This window comes from Excalfactoria chinensis, chromosome 11 (assembly GCF_039878825.1).
Source record: "Excalfactoria chinensis isolate bCotChi1 chromosome 11, bCotChi1.hap2, whole genome shotgun sequence".
Lineage (NCBI taxonomy): Eukaryota > Metazoa > Chordata > Aves > Galliformes > Phasianidae > Excalfactoria > Excalfactoria chinensis.
In genome coordinates, this window is record NC_092835.1 from 1,089,562 (window position 1) to 1,109,557 (window position 19,996).

Below are 19,996 nucleotides of genomic sequence, written 5' to 3' on the forward strand. Positions count from 1 at the left end.
CGAGCATTGCCGGGGGCACCGCAGTACGGCCAGGGGATGGCGGCGGGGTGACGCGGGGCCGGCAGGGAGCGCGGCTGCGGTCACCTGGTGTGCGTCCCCGTTACCGTCCTGCCCGGCGCCGTGCCCGACTGCATCCAGCGGGGAGCAGCCCAGAATGGTTTATTGGAGGGGCCGTTATGTACAGTGTGAGCGAGGCACCCGCGGGGCCGTGACACCGACGCGGGGCAATAAGGCGTCCCGGTCCCTGCAGGGCTTGGCACGGAAACGGGACCGAGAGGACGGGGGACAAAGTGCCCCAGAGAGACCCCCATCCCCGTCCCCAAGGGCTGCGCCAGCGCCCCATCGGCAGCGGGGACGGGAGGGCGTCACGGGGCTGTGGGCTGGGAGCCGCGGAGCCCCGCATCCCCCGGTCCGTAATGTCCGTAAGGTATATAAATATAGAGGCTGTGTGTATCCATCCTATGTATATATGTACATCTGGGTAGGGTGGGCGCCGGGCCCTCACTCGTGCCAGGAGGTGCAGCGCAGGGAGCGCGGGGCGGCGGGGCGGCGGGGAGCCGCGTTGAGGACGGCCACGCTGCGGCGGCTGGAGCTGATAACGTCAGCCACGAAGCCGGTGCAGTCACTGCAGACGTCTCGGAGCACGGAGCCCTGAGCGTACATATGGGGGAACTCCTCCTCCACACGACGCCAGCCCGGACCTGGCAGCGAGCTGTGGGCGCAGTGTGTGCCATCAGCCACGGTGCGGGGAGGAGGAGGAAGGGGGGGGGGGGAGGAAGGCGGTGGAGGACGCGGGACCCTTGTAGGGTGCTGGACTCACTGGAAGGTTTCCCTCTTGCGCAGCGGCAGAGCTTTGGCCAGCAGGGAGCCTGGGAGGCTCTCGAAGCCCAGCGCGTAGACGGGGATGTGAGCCAGCTTCTTGGAAGGCATCTTCATCTGTCAGGGTGGTGGGCATCAGGGGCAGCACCCGAAGGTGTCCCCTTCAGCCCAGGTCCGTGCGGGATCGGCACAGCCCAGAAAGTCAGACGGGGACTGGGACTGGGGTTGGTGACAGTGACCAGAGCAGGTCCCTTACCTTCAGGCTGCAGGAGGAGCAGACAGACCTGGGAGTACGGGGAGAAGCAGGTGAGCAGGGCCACCACCAGGGCACCCTCCCACCAACTCCAGCGCCATGGCATGCAGCACAGCACGGCATGGCATGGCATGGCACAGTGCTCACCGCTTGCAGAAGAGGCAGGCTGCAGGCCAGGAGAAGAGGGGGAATTTGGCGCGGCAGCAGCAGCAGACCTGTGGGCACAGGCAGGGTGAGCGTCAGGTGCAAGAGGCATGGGGGCAGCTCAGCCCCTCCAGTCCCGGTCCCCACCTTGCCCTTCTTTAGGCTGTTGTAGAGCTCCTTGCTCTGTAGGAACTTCTCCATCTCGGCCTTGACCAGCACCCTACGCACGTTGATCATCTCCTCCACTGTAAGGGCCAGGCTCTCCACGGGGTGGCTGAACTCCTGGGGGAGACAGGAGCCATCACCCCACACGTGGCATGACCTGATCCCCCAAACCCTGCCCCGTGAACCCTCACTCCAGGCCATGCCTGCAGCTCCAGTCTCACACTCACCAGCCAGAGGTGCTTGGAGCTGCTGCTGGGTGCAGTGCTGGAGCCATCCTCTGGCTTCTCCTCCACAGCGCCCAGGGCAGCACGGGGTGTGGAGCCGTATGGCACTGGGTGGTAGCTGGCGGGGACAGAGCCTGCAGGGTGAGACACCAGGAGGACACAGTGAGGACACACTGCCACACACAGCTCCTCCAGCACATGTTGGCTGGAGAGCATGGCAAAGTGACCCTTGGTGACACGGGGACAGGGATGTCACAGGGCACGTGGGACATGGGGTGGGCTGTGCTGATGACAGGGACGCTGATGGGATCCCAACACAGGACTGGGCTTCGGGCAGCACAGGAGTACCTGATCGGGGCCGGGGCTCGGGATCCAGTGACTCCAGAACCTTGGGTGCTGCATGGCCACCAGCAAGCTCGCTCTGGAACTGGGCTAGGTCCTGCTCTGAGAAGGAGCGGTCCCGCTTCATGGGCAGCCCCGAGACAGACTCTGTGCTTGGTGAGTCCTCCTCCTGCAAGGCCACAGGAACAGCGTCACCTAGAGACCCCCACACCTCTGCTTTGTGCCTTGGCATCCCCCACCACAGCCCCTTTCTCACTTCGGAGATGCTCATCTCCTCCATCTCTGCCAGTGTGGGTGCCTTGAGCAGGATGCGTGGCCGTGGCCGTGCTGGCACGGTGCTGGCCTCAGGCATGGAGAGATCGATGCAGGAGTTGGATGTGAGGTGGCTGGAACAGGCGTGCGGGATGCAGGGCAGCGAGCTGTACCCTGGGAAGGGGATGGGGTTTGGCACTGGGTCCTGCCGTGACACCCGTGGTGCAGAGGAGGCAACGCCAGTACCTTTCTGACCCCGGTATGATGTCTCCACGGGCCGGAGCTTCCTCTCCTGCTTGATCTCCTCCAAGATCTTCTCATGCGGTGTCCTCTGCTTCTGGGGCAGTGGCCGTAGCCGCCGCTCTGATGCCTGCAGGACACGGAGTCAGGATGCTGCAGCTCAGGGCTCACAGTGAGCCCAGCCCAGGGGATGTGGCCACAGGGAGCCTTAGGGGTCAGCACCCACCTGCTTGAGTGGGGGCCGGGAGCGAATGAATTCCAGGATGAGTTCGTGGGCATCCTTCTTCACTCGTGGTGGGATGTCCCCATCCACCTGGGAGAGGGCAGTGTCAGCACCAGCGCTGGTTGATGGAAGCACATCCCAGTGTGGGGACACCCGTGTGTGCTCACCATGACCTTGCGCAGCTTGTAGTTACGCGCACGGATGTCCTGCATGAGCATCTCAAAGGGGGTCAGCTGGTACTCGGTGGGCAGAGGGTTGAACTGCTTCTCCTGCACCTTCTTCAGCTTGACACCGTGCCGCAGCTCCCGCATCAGCTGCACCCACAGCCGGGCCTGCCGGGGGTGTGGGGTCAGCGCCGGCCCTCCCACAGCCCCATCCCCCTGCATGGCTGCCCCGTGCTGCCGTACCCAGTCCGTGTTGCGCAGGCTGCCCAGCTCTGCTGCCGGCCTCTCCTCTGCCTCCTCATCCTCCTTCAGCTTCTGCAGCATCTGTGATGGCACAGGGACACTGTTATCCCACTGCAGTCATTGCTGCATTGTAGGATCCCAAAAATCTCCCCACGCGGGCAAGCTTCTCACCTCCTTGGCATCGCGGATCTTGGCCAGGAAAGCTTTGAGCTCCACAGTTTCAGCAAAGAGCGCCCGGCACACGGCCTGGTAATGAGCCTGGGCTTCATTGGGATCGGCAAGGCGTGCAGCACAGCACCTCATGGCCTGCCCGAAGGTGCGCACAGCTCGCAGCGGCCCCTCGCTGCTCTCCTCCTCCTCCTCCTGCCCCCCATAGCCCTCATCGGCCGTGCCACAGCCGCTGTCCTCTGAGTCACTGTTGGTCATCAGGTCGATGAGCTGCTCCAGCTGTGGGCTCAGCTCCCTCTCCTCATTCTCATCCAGCCCCCAGTCCAGCGCCCGGTAGATGGCGAAGCCCAAGGACTGCACCATCTGCAAGGAGAAGCCACTGCTGGGCCACCGAAAGCCGTGGCACTGCCCGTGCCTCATCTGCTTTCAGAGCCCCATCCATCAAGTGTGAGCCTCACCACACGGTGCACACCAGGACCCCATTGCCTCAGGGCAAGGGGAGCAGGAGGAGATGCACAAGGGAACACATGGTCATGCTGTGATGCCATGACACCACCTGCCCAGTGATGTGCAGCCAGCAGGCATCCAGCTCAGAGATATGGGTCCCTACATACCTGTGCTTCAGCAGCGGGTGTCAGCAGCAGGGGCAGCTCTGGGGGAGAGAAAGGCACAGTCACTGAGGCCCCAAGGCTGGGGGTCAGTCTTATCTCACCTTCTGCCCCCCACCCTGGGGCTGCTGCACCCGACCCAGGACTCCCACCCCCAGCTGGTCCCATCCTGAGCTGGCACAGCCCCGTGTTGTTTGCAGGGACCCACAGAACACAGCCCTGTATGTGGTGCAGTGACAGGCAGCACTCAGCTGACGGTGCTACCAATGCTCCTTTCACTGCAGAGATGGCACAGCTGGAGCACTGTGCACACACACACAAGCTCCATGCACACATAACTACCATGCACACACACAGGCACCATGCCAATACTCAGAAGCACCAAGCACACACACACACACACAAGCACTATGCACACACACACAAGCTCAGGCCAAAGGCTCACAGGCAGCTCAACTCTTCTGGGGGATCATTGCAGACATGGGATGAGGAGCAACTGTGCCTTTTGCATGGGACCCAAGGGAAGTGCTCAGGTGCCCCTTGCATCCACTTTGCCCAGCAGCAGCTGTAGAGCAGAGCACTGCCCTGGGCCCAAGAGAGCACAGGCCATTACCCCACATCCATCATCCCCACGTCCATTATGTGCTGTGCCCATCACCCCACCATTTAGCTAATCAATGCAGCAGTCCGTGGCAGGGACAGCTGAGGCTTCGTGCTGGCTGCAGTCAGGAGCCCAACCCAGGACCCACTGAGCAGGACAAGGCTGGGAGGAACAGGGCTGCAGCCCCCTTCCACTGGCTACAGGAGCCTGTGGCCCCGCAGCCATGTCAGCCACTAAGCCCTGCAGGCAGCCCAGGGGGGTGGCATCACATCCCGTATGGTGGTGGAGCAGCCAGCAGATCCGGCTGGGAGGAGGAAGCAGAAAAGCTTTTCCTGGATGCAAACCAGGGACGGAGGAGCACCCATGGCTGCAACAGGACAGGATGCACCAGGAACAGCAATGCCTGCAGCCGTGGTGTCAAATGAGGCCATGATTCTGGTGGCTGTGCAGCATTCACCTGCTGGCTGCTCCCTTCAGGGTAGGTGATGCTGTGGGATGGGGACATGGAGTACACCCCTTGTGGGTTCACCCTGTGCCCTGTGCCACTGCAGAGCCATGTGCAGGTGCTGGTACTGATGGGACCCAAGCCATACCCACGGCTGTGCTGGGAGCTACCCACAGCAGCAGAGAGCCTGGATGCATCTCCATGTGTTCCCAGGAGCATCCCTGCAGCCAGCAGCAAGGACACAGCCACACCGCAGCACCCTGCTTGCTGCCAGCCGTGGGGACGCGCAGCAATTGCCGCAGCCTCGCTGGGCAGTTGGAGACACCGCAGCGTCCTCACTCGGCCCGAGCACCACGAACCACTTCGGGGCACGCAGGAGCCGGCGGGCACCGGTCGGGGCTGTCCCCACGCGGGGCGAGGCGTGGGCTGAGCTCTGTCATTAGGCGCAGGCTGCTCATTGCTGCTGGCACCCGGCCGTGCCTAATTACAGACTATAAACACAGCGGGCTCTGCCCGGCAGCACCGCCCGCCCGCACGGAAGGCACGGCCGAGGGTGCAAAGGTCGGGGTCGGGGCTGCCCCGCGATGCCCCCTGAGGGAGGGGGGTGCGAGGTCTGTGCCCGTGGCTGCGCTGCGCGTGTCGCTGTGTGCCGCTGTGTGTCCTCGGGCGTCGGTCCGTCCGTCCCCGCCTGCGCTCCGTGCCCCCCCGCCACCCCCAGCCCCACGCACACCCTCGCCCGGCTCCATTCCCGCCGTCCCGCAGTGCCGGTCCCATCGCTGCCAACACCTCCGGTACCCCCCGCTGCCAGTCCCGCCTTCCCGCCCCCCCGCTGCCGCTGCCCGCATTGCCGGCCCCACACCGACGCCCACGGCCCTCCCGTCCCTTTTCTCTCCGGTACCGACTCCCTCCATCTCTCCTCCAGTTCCCGTCCTTCCTCCCCGGCGCGGATGCCCTCCACCCGTATCCCCAGCGCCGCTGCGGCGTCGGTAACCCCGGCAGCTCCGGTGGGCGGCAGGCTGCGGCACTCCCCGCCGGTGCCGGTACCCCCCGGTGCCGGTAACCCCATACCCTCGGCGCCGGTACCCCCTCCCCCGGTGGCACCCGCGGGGGTGCCGGCCCCGCCCCTCCCTCTCCGAGCTCCTTACCGGGAGGCGGGGGTGGAAGCGCTACGCTGCCGTCGCCGCGGAGGCGGATGTCGGCGGTGCGGAGCGGAGCGGCGGAGGGGGCGGCGGCGGCGGCGGCGGCACGGCAGCCCTGGAAGCAGAGCGCCCACGCCTGCTCCTCGTTCAGCGGCTGCTCGTAGCACTTCAGCACCTCCTCCAGGGACAGCTCCCGCGGGCCCCCGCCGCCCGCCCGCGCCATCGCCCCATCCCCGCGCTCCGCCGCCGCCGACCTCCGCCGCACGGAGCGGGGCCGGGGCGGGGCGGGAGGGGCGGGGGGACGGCTCCGCTCGGCTCCGCTCGGCTCGGCACGGCTCGGCCCGCCCCGCCCCGGCCCCGCCCGCTCCGCCTCCCGCCGCCACCGGGGGCGCACGGCGGGTACCGCGAGGAGCGGCGCGGCGCGGCTGGGCTCGGTTCGGCGCTCTACGGCTCCGTTTGGCGGGGCACGGCTCGGCTCGGCACGGCGCTGCTCACACGGCTCGACTCGGAAGGGGCTGAGCGGGTTGGCGGGATGCAAGAGCGGAGCGTGGCGTAGGGGGCGTCGGGACGCGTGCGGGGTGCGGGGTGCGGTGCTCGGTGCGCGGCATGCAGCTGCGTGGGGTGCGGGACGCGGCGTGCGGGATGCGTGACGTGGCCTGGCTCCTGTCACCTGCACGGCTCTGACCGGAGGCGTAGGAATCAGTCAGCTCCTCGGGGCCGACCCGCCTCAGGATGCGCCGTGAGCCAGTGAACGGTCACAAGGACGCGGCAGCCCTGGCGGCTGTCAGAAGCAGGAAGGCTGGGGGCCATCCCTGCAGACTCACGGAGTGCCGCGAGCGAGGTGTTCCCCCACGTTCATCCCTCGGCTCTGTGCCTGCAGCGCACATTCCCATGCATTCCTGCAGCACCCAGTCCCGTGCATTCCTGCAGCACCCAGTCCCGTGCATTCCTGCAGCACCTGCAGGGAAGGAGATGAGACCTCGCAGCTGGTGTATGGGATTGGGGCCAGCATGATGCAGTGGGCAGCAGAAGGCACCGAGATGGGGCATTTCACAGAGCCCGTGTTCTACGGGAGTGTGGCATGGAGGCACCAGCAAAGGTCGGTATGGAATCATTGCATTCAAGTTGGAGAAGACCTCTACAATCCCCCAGCCTGACCCCAACCCACCCCACTGTGCCCATAACCACATCCTCCCGTGCCACATCTCCACACTGCTTGGACACCCCCAGGGCTGGTGACCCCACCACTCCCTGGGCAGCCCTTGCCATTGCCTGGCCGCTCTCTGGGAGAAGAATTGTCTCCTAATATCCGACCTGAACCTCTCCAGATGCTCAAGTCTCCGTCTCAGCTTCTGCACACAAACTGCTGAGATGTGAATGTGCCACTTGCTCTGCCGTCGGCTGGCTTTACAGCCTGATTTGGAACAGCAGAGGGAGGAAAGCTGAGCAACACACAGCTGTGCTGCCCATGGGCACAGCCGGGGTGGCACGGGTGGGTTGGTGCAGGGCAGTGGGACAGCAATAACTCAGCCCACGGGACACAGGGGAGGGCATTTGAATTACAAAGCACGGAGCCCTTTGCTTTGGGTACGACCGTAATTAATGTGTAATCGAGATATAATTAAAAGTTACCGCCTTGGAAAAAAAAAAAAAAGAGTCAAACAAAGCCAAACGTGTATGTGCATGGGGGGAATGGAATGAAAATGAAAGAAACTGGGGGAGGGGGGGAAGAAAAGAAAGAACAGGTTGGGAGAAGGTTGCAAAGTGCTGCAGGAGCATCAGATTGACACGCTACCCAGCACCCCATGCAGCACCGCAGCAGCGTGGCAGGGCTGGGCCGTGGCAGTGCCGTACCCAGCAGCCTGCAGCGGGCAGTGCTTGTTTGCAGGTAATGCGTCCTTCTAGGTGCCCTTTGTCCTTCCTTCCAAAGCCGTTGAGTTGTGAGCACATTGAGCTGTGAGCACGTTGAGCTGTGAGCACATTGAGCTGTGAGCACATTGAGCTGTGAGCACACTGTGCACACTCGCCCCCACCGTCTGCAAACAACCTCCCGGTTGGGAGCTCCCCGTCGGTTGTTCACCTGCGGTTCATTGTTCCCAGCCTAACGAGCCGCGTGTCAGCGGGTCACGTGTCAGCCGGGCGGCGCTGGGGACGGTCACACGCCGCTTTGCCCTTCCCAACATGGCGGCCTCCTGCCCCCCTCCCCCACGCCACCACCAAGATGGCGTGGGATGACAGGTCCACGCCCACTATTCTCTCAGCCAATAGGCGGAGGTGCGCTCCTCCAGCAGCAGCCAATGGCAGCGCAGGGCGGGGGGGTTGTTTTGGCGGGCGCGCGGTGGTGATGGCGGGTGCGGGCGGCAGCGCGCTGCGGGAGCTGTTGGGTATGTGCGGGATTCCCGGTGCTCCCTGCAGCACGGCGGAGACGAAAGGAGGGATGGATGTCCCATCTCTGCCCTCGGGCTGCGCCATGCTGCAGGCTCACCTCAGGGCCTCCCCAGTGCCCCATCCTCTCAGGGATGCTCCCAGGCCTGGTGCTCTTTCTGTGGCCTCCACGCTGTGCGAGGGGCAGCGCTGGGGTTGGTTTGGGTCTAAGGACCTCATAGACTGGCCTACATCTACAGCATCAACGTGGGCTGGGGGCTGTGGGCCCTGTGTTGTACAGCAGTGCTGTGGGCCCTGTGTTGTACAGCAGTGCTGTGGGCCCTGTGTTGTACAGCAGTGCTGCTGGGCGGTGGGCTCAAACGTTGGCCTTGGGAGAGCTGCCCTCGGAGCGGTGCCGGGGCATGGAGCGGGCCTCAGTTCCTAAGGAGACCCAAACTTCTCAGCAGGGAGAGCCAGGAAACGGAAAAGCACCTTTGGGAGCATCACAGAGCTCCGGACGGCGGCTCTGCGCCTCCTGGATCACCACCAGAACCTGAGTGACCTCCTGCTGGAGGTAGGAGCGGGCTGGGGCCGGCAGAGTGCTGCTGTATGGCCGTCCTGGGGCTGTGCTCTGGGGAACCTGCAAACCCTGCACCTCTCTGTTACCAGATCTGGCTTCCCGTGGATATGTGGACAAAATCTCTGGTTTACCTTGGCCACGTAATGCTTTAATTTCATTTCAATTGCTCCTTCTGCATAGAATGCCAGAGCTGCCAAACATGCCGTAGAAGGAATAGATCTATACATGTGTGTAACAGACATCTGAGACTGTTATGTTTGTTTTGCTTCCAGGTAGAAGGTTCAGACAAGCCAGCGGGAGAAGGTGGCACAGAGCACCAGGAGTTACCATCAGAATCATTTATCGGTGAGTGAAAGAGTGTTGATGGGAGATGAACGTGGAATAGGATCGTTCTTTACACACCACGTTTCTGCCTGTTAAATGCAATTCCAATTCTGCACTCTCCTCAATGTTCCTGACCTGCCATTCAGCTACTAGTTTCTTACTTGTCCACTGGAGGGTATCCCTGGCAAGATCGGATTGTTTTATGTTTTCATCTGGAATTTCTCTTCACAGTCACGTGCTCACACCTTTTTTTTTCCCTCCCATGATGCCAAGTTTATTTTCTTTCTCCTTAAGTCTCCGTTCTGCAGGAACAGGCCTCAAGGTTGGGTGTACCCGCTGCAGTCTTGGCAGCCAAAAATGCTGTTGTGAAAATCGAGCAGATCTGCCAGTCTTCCGCGAGCCCCTCGCAAGCACCTCTACTGAACTCAGACCAGACAGTAAGCAAAGTAGTTGATATTTCGCTTATATTGTATCATGTATACGGTATTGATGGTTTGGACTTTAAATCCTGGACTGATAAAGACTGATAAACCCTCTGTTCTGATAGAGATTCAGACATGTAGGACCCCAAGAGGCTGATCACTCATTCACGTGTCTGATATGCTCATAGATACGTGGCGCTCTTCTCCCATATGGAAAGCTGCTAGTTTTTGACAGCTTTCCTGCTGTTGCTAGAGCAGCTCTACGCAACAAGATGCGACCAGCACTAGTGTGCTCCAGCCTTCCCTGGTGTGGCTCAGTGTTTTTTATCCTTGTTCCATCTTTATCAGTCTTTTCAGTTTGCAGCATGGGTAGGTGATGGTCTTCTCCCCAGAGCCTGGGCCGTGACTGCTGGCTCACGTCACCCTGAGGAGCTGTCAGGTGCAGTGTGGTCAGCTTGGCTGCCTCTAACTCAGCCTTAATGTGAAAGGCTTGGGCCCTTCCTCAGGGATTCTCTCCACTATTCAAGTCTTCAAAAAACACAAAGTGGGGATAAAAAAACCCAGCAAATTGTTTTTTTGTAAGAATGTGTTATTTATAAAGGAAATGATTTCTGCTTCGTGATTCCAGGAAAGGTTGTCTTGCTTGCTTCGAACAGTCAAGGATTTGTTGGAGAAAAATGTGTTCAGTCGCTCACACTTCTGTCAAGAAATCTGGAAAATGAAGGTGAGAATTCACAAATCAATGTTGCTTTGCTACAGACCATTTAGATTTCAGCTGTGGGATCAGATAGCATGCTTTTAAACTGCTCCACCAGTGCAGGGCTGAGATAACTCTAAGCTGGACAAGTGAAATGCTGCCATCTGCATTCCGTTTACTTTGGTGTCTGTCATCTGCAGCAGTCTTGCCATTGCTCACCCCTGAGATTTTAAACCCTTTCTGCACGGAGTGAGCATGGCTGGTTCTAGGCAGGGCACGGACAACACAGGGTCTGGAGTTACAGCACGAGTAGCAGGAATAAACTCATCTGGGGCGACGCTGCAGTTAATACAAGCTTTGGAGGGTATTGCTTTCTTTTCTTCTTAGCTTCACTGACCTACTGTTATCAATGAAATATGCTAATAGCTCTGTCCATCTGCACATAGGTCCCCAGATCAGTGCAGGATCTCCCAGCTGGCTGTGGGGTACCACGGCCCCAGCAGCCCTTTGTGTGCTCTGCCAGTAGTGCCCTTGGCATTCTGGCTCCCTGCTTTATTTATCTGGGAATTGCAATAAGCCAGAATGAGTTCATAGTGCAATTGGCCTGAGAGAAATAGGACAGCAGATAACAAGTTGGGTTGTTTTCCAATCGTGTTGTCTTGATTTCATTTGGGTGGTTTGTTCTCTGAAGAGAAGTGGTGCTGTGGGTAGAGCTAAGTACTTCTAGCAAAGCAGACAGTTTTGGTTGCTTGTTGCTCTGGTGGGAAAGAGTGAAGAGACTGACCTGTCTGGATAAAAAGGTGCTCTCTGGTCTCAAATATCCATTCATGGGCTGAAAATAGAATTCCGTGTGTTTTAAGGGCTGATTAAAATCTCCTTGTTCTCAGGTAGACACGGAGATCAAGTGCCGCTGTGTAACTGAGATTGATGTAGTAAAGGATTAAGCTGTTGAAAACAAAGTACGTGGGCGAGCCTGGGGTCATGCTAAAAAGCAGCTGTGAGTCACTGCAGGAGGCTGCTGGGGCTCCTGGTGCCTTGTGTGCTCCCAGGAACATCTTCCCCTGAGAGGAGTGAAAAACGTTTTGTTTCTGGGTCAGAGAGATTCTGTGCTGGGATTGGAATGAGCAGAAGCTGCTGCTGCACCATTTTCTCTGCTTGGTGCATCCTGGAGCTTTGCTGGTACGAGATGCTCTCCATACTTTTCTGCTGGGAGCTGCAAGCGATGTCACAAGGAGGTGGGAAAGGGCAGCGGTTTCATCCACACCAAAGCTGTGCCTGGCGCTGGTTGTGGCAATAGCTGGCCTGGTGTTCAGGAGCAGGACAGCTCAGGTGATGGTTGGTGTTCCCCCGTGCCCGTAGGCCTGTCTTGTACAGCTGCAGCATCTCTTTCTGTAGGCTCCTACAGGGAAATGGATTTGAGAACAACACTGAATCACAGAAGCTAACAAAGAGAACTAAGTGATAATTCTCCAATCTGTTATTGGTTCTGAGTGAACAAGACTCTAAATGTAGAAGCTTTCCTGTTTTCTGGCTCCTTTGTTCAGAATTATTATTGCAGGGCAATGAAGGCTGACATATCTATGACTTGACCGTGGAAATGTGAAACACCCCTCAGCATTTGTAGAATCCAATCATAACCTTTCCTCATCTGATATTGATATGTTAGCTTTTAAATTCCCACAGATCCCAGGCTGCTTGACTGTTGAAATTTGGTTCCATTTCTTTTAAGTACGTCGTTATCAAAACGTTAAGTGTGAAATAAGTGCTGTGACCACATTGTGATGCTCTTGGTAGGACTTTCCAGTGCTGGAGGCTGTGTGGCATCTGCACAGAAATGGCATCGCTGGGCTGGGAGAGCTGCTGGAGAGGTGAGTGGAGGTTTGGAGGTTTGCACACACGTTTAATCTCATAAAGCCTATTGAAATGTAATCGGGCATTAGTCGTGAGTATTCTGGACTAAGAATATAGTCAGATGCTTGCAGGTGATCAGATTAGCAGGATTTAAGAAGTTAGCCAGGGTTTGAGAGGTTACTCGGTGTTAATTGGCACAGTTCAGGGCATGGTGACTGCTTGTTCCAGGGCTGCTGAATCACTTGTGATGTGGGGCAGGAGAGTTGGGTGGGAACTGCCACTAAAGACCATTCTTAGTTAATGTTCCATCTGATTCTTTGTTCCACTGCCCTTGATGGCTGTGTGGGGATACATCCCAGGTGGTGTGGGGAAGGGCTCAAAACCCAGCCCCTTTGGTTCACCTGGCTGTGCCTTGAGATCTGCCTGGAAACTCAATGAGAATTAGGGCTGGTCTTGCTTCACATAAACCGTGTGCTTCTGTCCTCTCAAAGGCACTGTGTCAGTGAGGTGTGGCAGAGCTCATCTCCAGAGGATGTTACTCTAAAGAGCTGGTTTGTTTTTCCCAATATGGAGCTAACCAGGAGGATCAGTTACTCCTTCTGAAGTTCACGTTGTTATTTTTATGGCGTTGAAAGAATACGACTGCAATCTTTGGTGCAGCCTTTGATGTGGGTTTGCTTGTCTGCTAGTGGGATAGAAAAAAAGCTCACAGAAATGTGACATAGAGGGCAGAGTCCCACATGGTCACCTCCTTCCCAAGACCAAGGGGGCGGCGGAATGAAAAACCAAGCAAGGAAATATGGAAGGGATTGAACTGAATGTGCTTCTGTTTGTTCCCAGCAGCGCAGACGGCCATGCTGTGGAGGAGTGGTTGTGCAGCAGCCTTTGTGCTCTGTGTGAGCGGGCAGAGGGGCCTCCCCAGGACGCAGAGCATGCAGGACGTGTTCTCTCAGGCAAGGAGAGGGTCTGGCTGCTGCAAATGCTGTGCTGGTGGGATGCTGGGAGCTTAAGGATGGGGGCCTCACGCTGCATTTACTGATGTTGCTTCAGTGAATTTAATTCACTGAATTTTATTTAATTCTTAATTTTATCTAATTTTATTTAATTCTTAGTGAATTCTTCCCCTTAAGAGATGATTGGTTTGAATGCCAGGATCTCTTTCAAATACCGTATTAAAAGAAAATACAGTTGCAAGATGTACGGGGCCAGTGATAACAGCTCATCAGATAAAGAACATAATGCTTATGCAAAGTGCCCCAAATCTTTCTAACGAGAAATATTCAGGAGCTGATATTTTTTCCCCATCTTTTTTCTAGTTGGAAACATATTTTCCATGCTTTTATTTAGAAAAGAATCACTGCCCAGTTTACTCGAAGGGTTGTAGTCAGACCTTTGGGCCAGTCAGTTGAGCAGCTAAAACTCACATATTCTGCAGTGGTAAAAGAGAGTGAGACCTATGAACTGCTTGGTCTGTATAATCCTTTCAGTTCCTTTGCTTCTTGGCACTGATTGCTTTAAGCCCTTTTTGCCCAGGAGTAATTTTACTCCATGAAAGAAAAAAAGAGAAGCACTGAGCAGTCTTGCTGACTGTGCTGCATAGTGAGCAGTGCTTTTCAGACAGCAGCCCCATTGGGAAGGGAAAGAGCAAAGGGTTTTAATGAGAGGGGATGCTGTAACATGGATTCCTTCTTGTTTTGCAGACTTTGCGATCGTGTTCCTTCAGAATGGCTTTCAGCCTTCAGAGCTGGGAAGGAAGCTGGAATTCAAGAAGGTCCCCCATGTAAGGACAAAAGGAAACTGATGAAAATGGTTGGTTAAAGAAGTAGATACCTCGTAAATCGCTGCCTTTCTGACTGTAAATCAATCTGAGTTAGAACAACAAAGAAAGGGCACTGGTCCAGTTGCTAGGAGCGGGTGAGGAGGAGATGTTGAAACCAGAGAGCACAGACCTTTCTATGGAGAATTTCTCCGAGGTGACTTGTCAAGGACGTTTTAGCCTCTTTGGTTTCACCTTGATTGCTCTTTCTTTTCCATTTGTATGTGAGGCATGGAATGCTGGCAAGCATGGGAAATGCTCGCCCCTCTGCCTGTCTGCATCTGTTCTACATCAGACCCTGAGGTAGAAGTGAAGCATTAAATCAAGGACAGAACTTTTTCTTTGAGTCAGTTTGCCTTTTCTGCATGCAATTTAGCTGTTCTCAACACTAAACGGTCTTAATTTGTCCATTTTGCACAGATCTGCCATGCTGTTTTACAAAGAATGCTGACATGTAAGTGTTCTCGTGATCTGTAACTTTCTGCAGTTGCTGCTCAATGCTAACTTCATTTCCTTCCTCATTACTCAACCTTGAAGGACTCGGAGAAATCCTCTTTCTGGGTTGCTTTCTTTGCATATTTGTGTCACTGATGATGTGTGTCTCCTGTTTTCCTCTTTACTTTTGTGAAGTGAGTTTCTTCTATCGCCACAGATAACTTCTTGTTTCTCATGCTGGTTCTTTTTGATCCTCCCAGCTGCAACGCAGGGTAAAGATATCTGAGCTGGCTTTTAACAACCTTGATTGGAAGCAGTTCAATCTTCATTTGGTTAACTTCTCCTGCTTGTTAAATTAAAGGTTGAATTTACAAAGTTAGGTGCCAGGAGGCTATTCTGCTGTCTCACACTTTGGATCTGCAAACTCATGTTTTGTGAAACCTCCTTTTTCTTTTACGTAGAGCAAAGGCATCTGACGTACATGTGTTGTCTGTAAACAGGCAGCGTTCAGCTGTCCCATGGATACGTGCCTGTTGTGCTGCTGCTGAGAGCTCAGGGGTGGTAGTGCCTGACTTGCAGTGCAGAAACCGATGCAGAAAGACTAAACGCACTGCAGGATTGTTTGTTGTGTGTCACAGGTGATCCTCTCGACAGGTTGCTGTTTCCACTGCACTGTTTTGACTGCAGAGGAAATGTTCACTTACAGCTCCTCATGTGGCCTAGACCCCTGTGTTAATCCGAGCTGACCATGTGCTGCTGCTCTTTTTCTGTTGCCTTAGTGACATCGCTTTGCCACTTTCCTTGCTGGCACGTTTCAGCAACGAGCTGGGTGCAATTGCAAAGATGAGCACTTTTTGTCTGTTGCAAAATGACCAAAAGCCAGGATGCAACACCAGGTTTGCTCCCAAAGACCCCTTCTGTGTCTCTGTATGGGTATTGCCAGCCTGATCCCTCACCCTGTGTCTTGCAGACAGCGCTGCCCGTAGACAGATGCCTTGCAGACCTTGCTGAGCTAAAAAAGGAAAGCTGCAAGGGAAGTGCTTTATTATTTAATATGTATGAGTTCCATCTCAGGTGACCCTTTAATAGCGCTGGCACTTGAAAAATAACCCTCATAAGCTCAGGACTAGAGGGATACGGGGGGAAGCGAGGCAGGCTGCTGGCAGGCAGGGTGGAGTCTGTGCTAACCTGCTCTTCATTTGACCTTCATGTTTCTGCAGCCTGTGCTGCCACCGGTTGCCTTACAGTCGATCTGAAAACACATTACATGTCTCCTGTGAAATCCTTTTGTTAGCGTGTGCTGTTGGGTCATCTTTGAGGAGGTTCACTTGGCTCATCAGCTGCTTTGGAGAACGTTAGGATGCTTTATGTAAAATAATTCACGCTGAATGAAGCTGCTCAGAGGCTGAGAGCAGCCTGGGAGCACTGTTCTACACAGCCATGATCTTGCTGCACTGAACTCCTGTGCCTGAGGATAAGTAGAGCTTATCTCCTTTTCTCTGTTCGGCCCTGCTTAACCCTAAAGCATTCCTCTGCAAGGGAAGGCAGTGTTACCTGCTAGCCCTGTGGACTGCCCTACAAAAGGCACACGAGGGATGCCGGTATTAGTGCCTCATTTAGGTAGAATTCCTTCTCAGAGTGCATCACTGAAATGATCCTAACAAACAAATCCTAACGGACAAAGCAAAGGTTTTACTGTTAAAAGAGGAGGCTTTTGAAGGTGGGATGGGACCAGAAACAGAAATACCGCAGCAGCAGCTGTGGAGCTTAGGATCTCTCAGTATGTGGGCTTTGAGTTGTGCAGTCTTACCCCCAGGACCACGTGCTGTGTGAGCTGCTGCCTGTTTGAGCTCCAGCGGTCACTTTGGGGCAGGCCTTGCTTTAAAGGAGTGAAGCTTTAAAGGTGAAGCTGTCACAACCGCGTGGCATTCACAGCAGTGCCCTCTTTGTTTGCTGAGGATGGTAAAGACCGTTGTCTCCAGGCACAAAGCTGCCTGTGCAAATCTCTGCCTCCAGACTTCTCCCCAGCACAGCTTTGCAGTGTTTGCACTCACGTGTGCACTGCCCAGTTAGGGTTAGGTTTGGAAATTAAATATTAATGCCCGTCCATTTTTAGATGGCTTAATTATGAGCGTGTTCGTAGGAATGCTTTTAAAGTGGTTCAAGGTTAATGGTAATAGTTTTTGAGCCTCTGTGTTACTTCTGAGAGATTGTTGTGAGATTTTGATGCTGAGGAATGGTGCGTTTCCCTAATAGGGTCACCTTAACTGTTAGTGTAGTGTCACAATTCCTTCCATTTTTCTCACTGCCTTTTTGTGTTTTTCCTTTGGGGTACCAGGGGTCCTCGATGCTGTTGGTAAAGAGAAAGAGGAAAGTGACTCCACATTGCAAGCTATGAGGTTCTGGTAAGAAATGCTGTTCCTCTGAATAATGGAGGGCTGATTGTGGTCCTGTGCATCGTTTCTGAATGTCTTCTTGTCATTTATAGGCTGAATGTATTTGATGCGTCCATTTATAAAAGTGCAGTTGATCCGGATTCCTTGCAGCAGTTTTTTAGACACACCCTGACTGAGGTTCTTACCTACAACCCGCTGTTGAAAGGTAGGAACTGCTGGGGAGCAGTAGGTGGCTCTGGGTTTGCTGTTGAGGCTCAGGAGCTCTATCCCACCCAGTGACCGAGTGGAGTCCAGCCTGGAGAAGAGAGCGCAGGGATGCTGTCTCACTCCCTGGTTCTTCCCCACCCACATGGTGCCAAAGAAGATGAAAGGTTCACCTGGGCTTTAGTGGGCTGTAGTTCAGGAGGAAACTGTAGGTGGAAAGTCAGGGGCTCCAGGCAGGGCTTCAGCCAAAAGCTCATGTGGAGTGTTGGGAGAAACACCCACCAGCAGCCTTTGTGGAGCAGACGTGGGAGAGCTGTGGCCTCTGGGAATAGTTTTGGCCAAAGGAGAAACTGGATGGGAGAGCTGGTACTGCAGAAAGCTTGGGGCTGACATCCTGCATCCCTGTAGGTCTTGCTTTAAGCACCAGCCATAGCCTTCCTCTGCTCACTGGGTGTCTGTCATTCACTTCATTTTGGTAGGTCCGTTATGAACGCAGGAAGGCTTCTGTGCATGATGGCTAATTGTAAAGTTAGATGTCTTAAGAGAAATTACTTTGAGGCTGCAAAGTCTCTAGTGAAATATTATCACTCCAAGCTACAACCTGCAGGTCCTTACAGGCAGTATGGAAGAGCTGGTCATTGTTGCTGGCTTCCATTTAAAAGAGGAAAAAGATGGCTCCTTGCTGATTCTCTCTGCATGCGTTCTGCTGGTCAGTGAATGCGTTATCCCAAGAAGAGCTCTGGGATGGCAGCGCTGTGGTGAAATGACAGAGTCCATCTTCATGTAGTTTGTGTTTCAAAGATGAATGGGAGAGAGAGGGTTTCAGCAGGTAGCTTATAGTGTTTGTGGCTGTGAAAGCTAAAGGGAAATCTTGTGTGGTGAGTTCTGTATTTTAGATGTTTGTTTATTTAAACCTGTTGCTGAAAACCATTAATATACTCTTTTATTTTGGGTACAGTGTCTGATGCCATCCACCATCAGAAAGAGTGGAGCTTTACAAGGACGTGTTCGTTGCTCACTGCCTTGTATCGCAAAGTAGGTCTTCCTGGTTTTGCAAAGAGAACATTGCGGGGTTGGTCTCGTATTCATTAAAATATCCGAAATGGGATTATTTAAAAGTAGTGCATTGCAGAATCTGAAGCAGCTGCCAGGAGCTGCAAGCAGGACAAAGCTTGAAGCAAAAGTACTACTGGAGTTTTTGTTTGCGCAGCGATCCTAATGGGTACAAAGATAAGATCTGAAGATGTGAATTTTCACTGTTACAGAATACAAATGGCTTCTGGAGGAGTTGGAGTATGCCTGTGTGTTTTAGCCAGTGCTGGTTCCAAGCCAGAATAATGTCTGGCCCTAGAAAGCTGGTTCAAAAGGTGCATGCAGAATAGCTTTTGCAAAGGGCATCCCCATGTTAATCTTGACAGTGCTGCTCTCATTCTCTTCCAGCTGTTTGTGGCATTCAGTGCAAAGGAGTTGATCTGCCAGCTGCAGCAAGTCCTGGAGACACATGAAGTGAACTGGCAGCACGTCCTGTCCTGTGTTTCCACACTGGTGGTCTGTCAGGCTGAGGCTGAGCAGTTGTTCAAAGGTACGTGGGTGCTGGCAAGCCTGCAGGCTGCCACGTGCCTCTTGCTTCTCAGGTACTGAATGAGGAAACCATCCTGAGTAGTGCAGCATCAAGTTCAGAACTCCTGCTTTGAGATTTCTCTAGGGGAATGAACCACAGGAGCTCACCCTCTCCATTCAGGTGCTCTGTGTCAGCTGTGATGTGAACGCCAGGCGTTGTGACTGACGCTTCCCTAATTTAATGTACAGCTAAGAATGACTGTTTAATAAGTACTTCTGTGATTGTGTGGTGTAGCGATTACTTAATTCTTCTATCTTACCTTTGCTGTTAGAGTGCCTCACTGATTATGTCATTGCTGGGCTCCCTGCAGTTCTTGCAAGTTGAAATCCCCAAGTATTTGACCACTGAAAAAACATAAAAGAACCTCTAAGTTTCACCAGGCCTCAGTGCGTGATCCTCTGGGGCAGATGTTTCATTAGATATTTGTCTTAATGTAGTCTACCGTGGCTCAGTTGTATAGAGCAAAGGTTGAGGTTGCTGCTTTATGTTTCTAGATCTACTGAGCCATCTCCTGATAAAGGCCTTTGAGAATTATGATATGGAAAATATGATCACTGCATTTCTGATTGCCCGACAGGCTGCCCTAGAGGGCCCTGCTGTGTTCATGCCTTACTCTGAGTGGTTTAAGGTAAGACTAAATAAGACCTGACTTTAAGTAAATGAGAAACCTGTGCATAAGGAATGCTTTTCTGCACCAAATATATATATATATAATATAAATAAGAAACCTGGTTTCAGACTAGATCACCAGGAATTTAAAGCCAAAACAAACAGAATCAAAAACCCAACGAAGTAACAAGTGATTGTATTGGTATTAGGAATAATGTAACATTTATTATTGCCTTTGTGTCTGCAAAGAATATATTCATTTGGCTTTCTCTGGTCTTCCCTCCTTTCATCTTTCAAGTACATCTTGCCTTCTCTAGTTATTTGTCAGGAATGCAGACATGTAAATCCTGTTATAATCATAATCTTGGATACATTTCAGTATCTTGATAACCAAGAGTGTTATGATTGCATAATTTGTGGGTTATTGCACATGAGGCATTCCTATTTCCTGGATGTTTGCATGCAGCTGTAATTGGTGTGTTGGACCTTATAGATAATTGGTAATTAGCTTTCGGTTGTAAACACATTGGTATTTTGGGTATGCAAATCTCCACATAATAAAGCATCCAGGATGTAACTAATTTACCTTTTGAAATATTCTGTGTAGGCTGACTGGCTCACTTTTCTTATGGTGCCCAGATAAACCT

At 54.2% G+C, this 19,996-nt stretch overlaps 2 protein-coding genes and 1 pseudogene across 5 annotated transcripts in view; 1 reads left to right on the forward strand and 2 right to left on the reverse strand.

Moving 5' to 3' along the window:
* Positions 1–144: 144 nt before the first annotated feature.
* SPIRE2 (spire type actin nucleation factor 2) lies at positions 145–6,320 on the reverse strand. Its single transcript, XM_072346777.1, has 15 exons — positions 6,037–6,320; positions 3,852–3,889; positions 3,241–3,600; positions 3,070–3,150; positions 2,830–2,994; positions 2,666–2,752; positions 2,446–2,569; positions 2,204–2,373; positions 1,954–2,116; positions 1,609–1,739; positions 1,364–1,498; positions 1,220–1,287; positions 1,076–1,103; positions 821–936; positions 145–712 (listed from the first exon to the last, which is right to left on the reverse strand). Exons 1-15 carry the CDS (start codon positions 6,251–6,253, stop codon positions 502–504), a joined length of 2,094 nt encoding a protein of 697 aa, XP_072202878.1. The 5' UTR covers positions 6,254–6,320; the 3' UTR covers positions 145–501.
* Positions 4,772–5,763, reverse strand: LOC140257453 (uncharacterized; annotated as a pseudogene).
* A 2,044-nt stretch (positions 6,321–8,364) lies between the features above and the next one.
* FANCA (FA complementation group A) overlaps positions 8,365–19,996 on the forward strand; it is a 30,197-nt gene continuing 18,565 nt past the window's right edge. The window contains exons 1-14 of one of the 4 annotated variants that reach the window (XM_072346248.1): positions 8,365–8,414; positions 8,862–8,968; positions 9,247–9,319; positions 9,593–9,735; positions 10,349–10,444; positions 12,212–12,285; positions 13,109–13,221; positions 13,969–14,048; positions 14,505–14,538; positions 16,858–16,924; positions 17,008–17,120; positions 18,078–18,154; positions 18,560–18,701; positions 19,235–19,368. In XM_072346248.1, coding sequence (XP_072202349.1) covers positions 8,375–8,414; positions 8,862–8,968; positions 9,247–9,319; positions 9,593–9,735; positions 10,349–10,444; positions 12,212–12,285; positions 13,109–13,221; positions 13,969–14,048; positions 14,505–14,538; positions 16,858–16,924; positions 17,008–17,120; positions 18,078–18,154; positions 18,560–18,701; positions 19,235–19,368 — 1,293 coding nt within the window. In that variant the 5' untranslated portion in view covers positions 8,365–8,374. Of the gene's footprint in view, positions 8,415–8,858; positions 8,969–9,246; positions 9,320–9,592; positions 9,736–10,348; positions 10,445–12,211; positions 12,286–13,108; positions 13,222–13,968; positions 14,049–14,504; positions 14,539–16,857; positions 16,925–17,007; positions 17,121–18,077; positions 18,155–18,559; positions 18,702–19,234; positions 19,369–19,996 lie in introns of all 4 variants that reach the window. The other 3 variants (XM_072346249.1, XM_072346246.1, XM_072346247.1) reach the window with 3 other exon arrangements.

Bases quoted from the DNA above. Each gene is read 5' to 3' on its own strand.
- SPIRE2 (XM_072346777.1), bottom strand. From the start codon at position 6,253: ATGGCGCGGGCGGGCGGCGGGGGCCCGCGGGAGCTGTCCCTGGAGGAG. The intron at 2,753-2,829 runs GTGAGCACACAC...GCCCTCTCCCAG, and splicing joins ACAAGCTGCGCAAGGTCATG to GTGGATGGGGACATCCCACC. The intron at 1,104-1,219 runs GTGAGCACTGTG...CCGTACTCCCAG, and splicing joins GCCTGCCTCTTCTGCAAGCG to GTCTGTCTGCTCCTCCTGCA.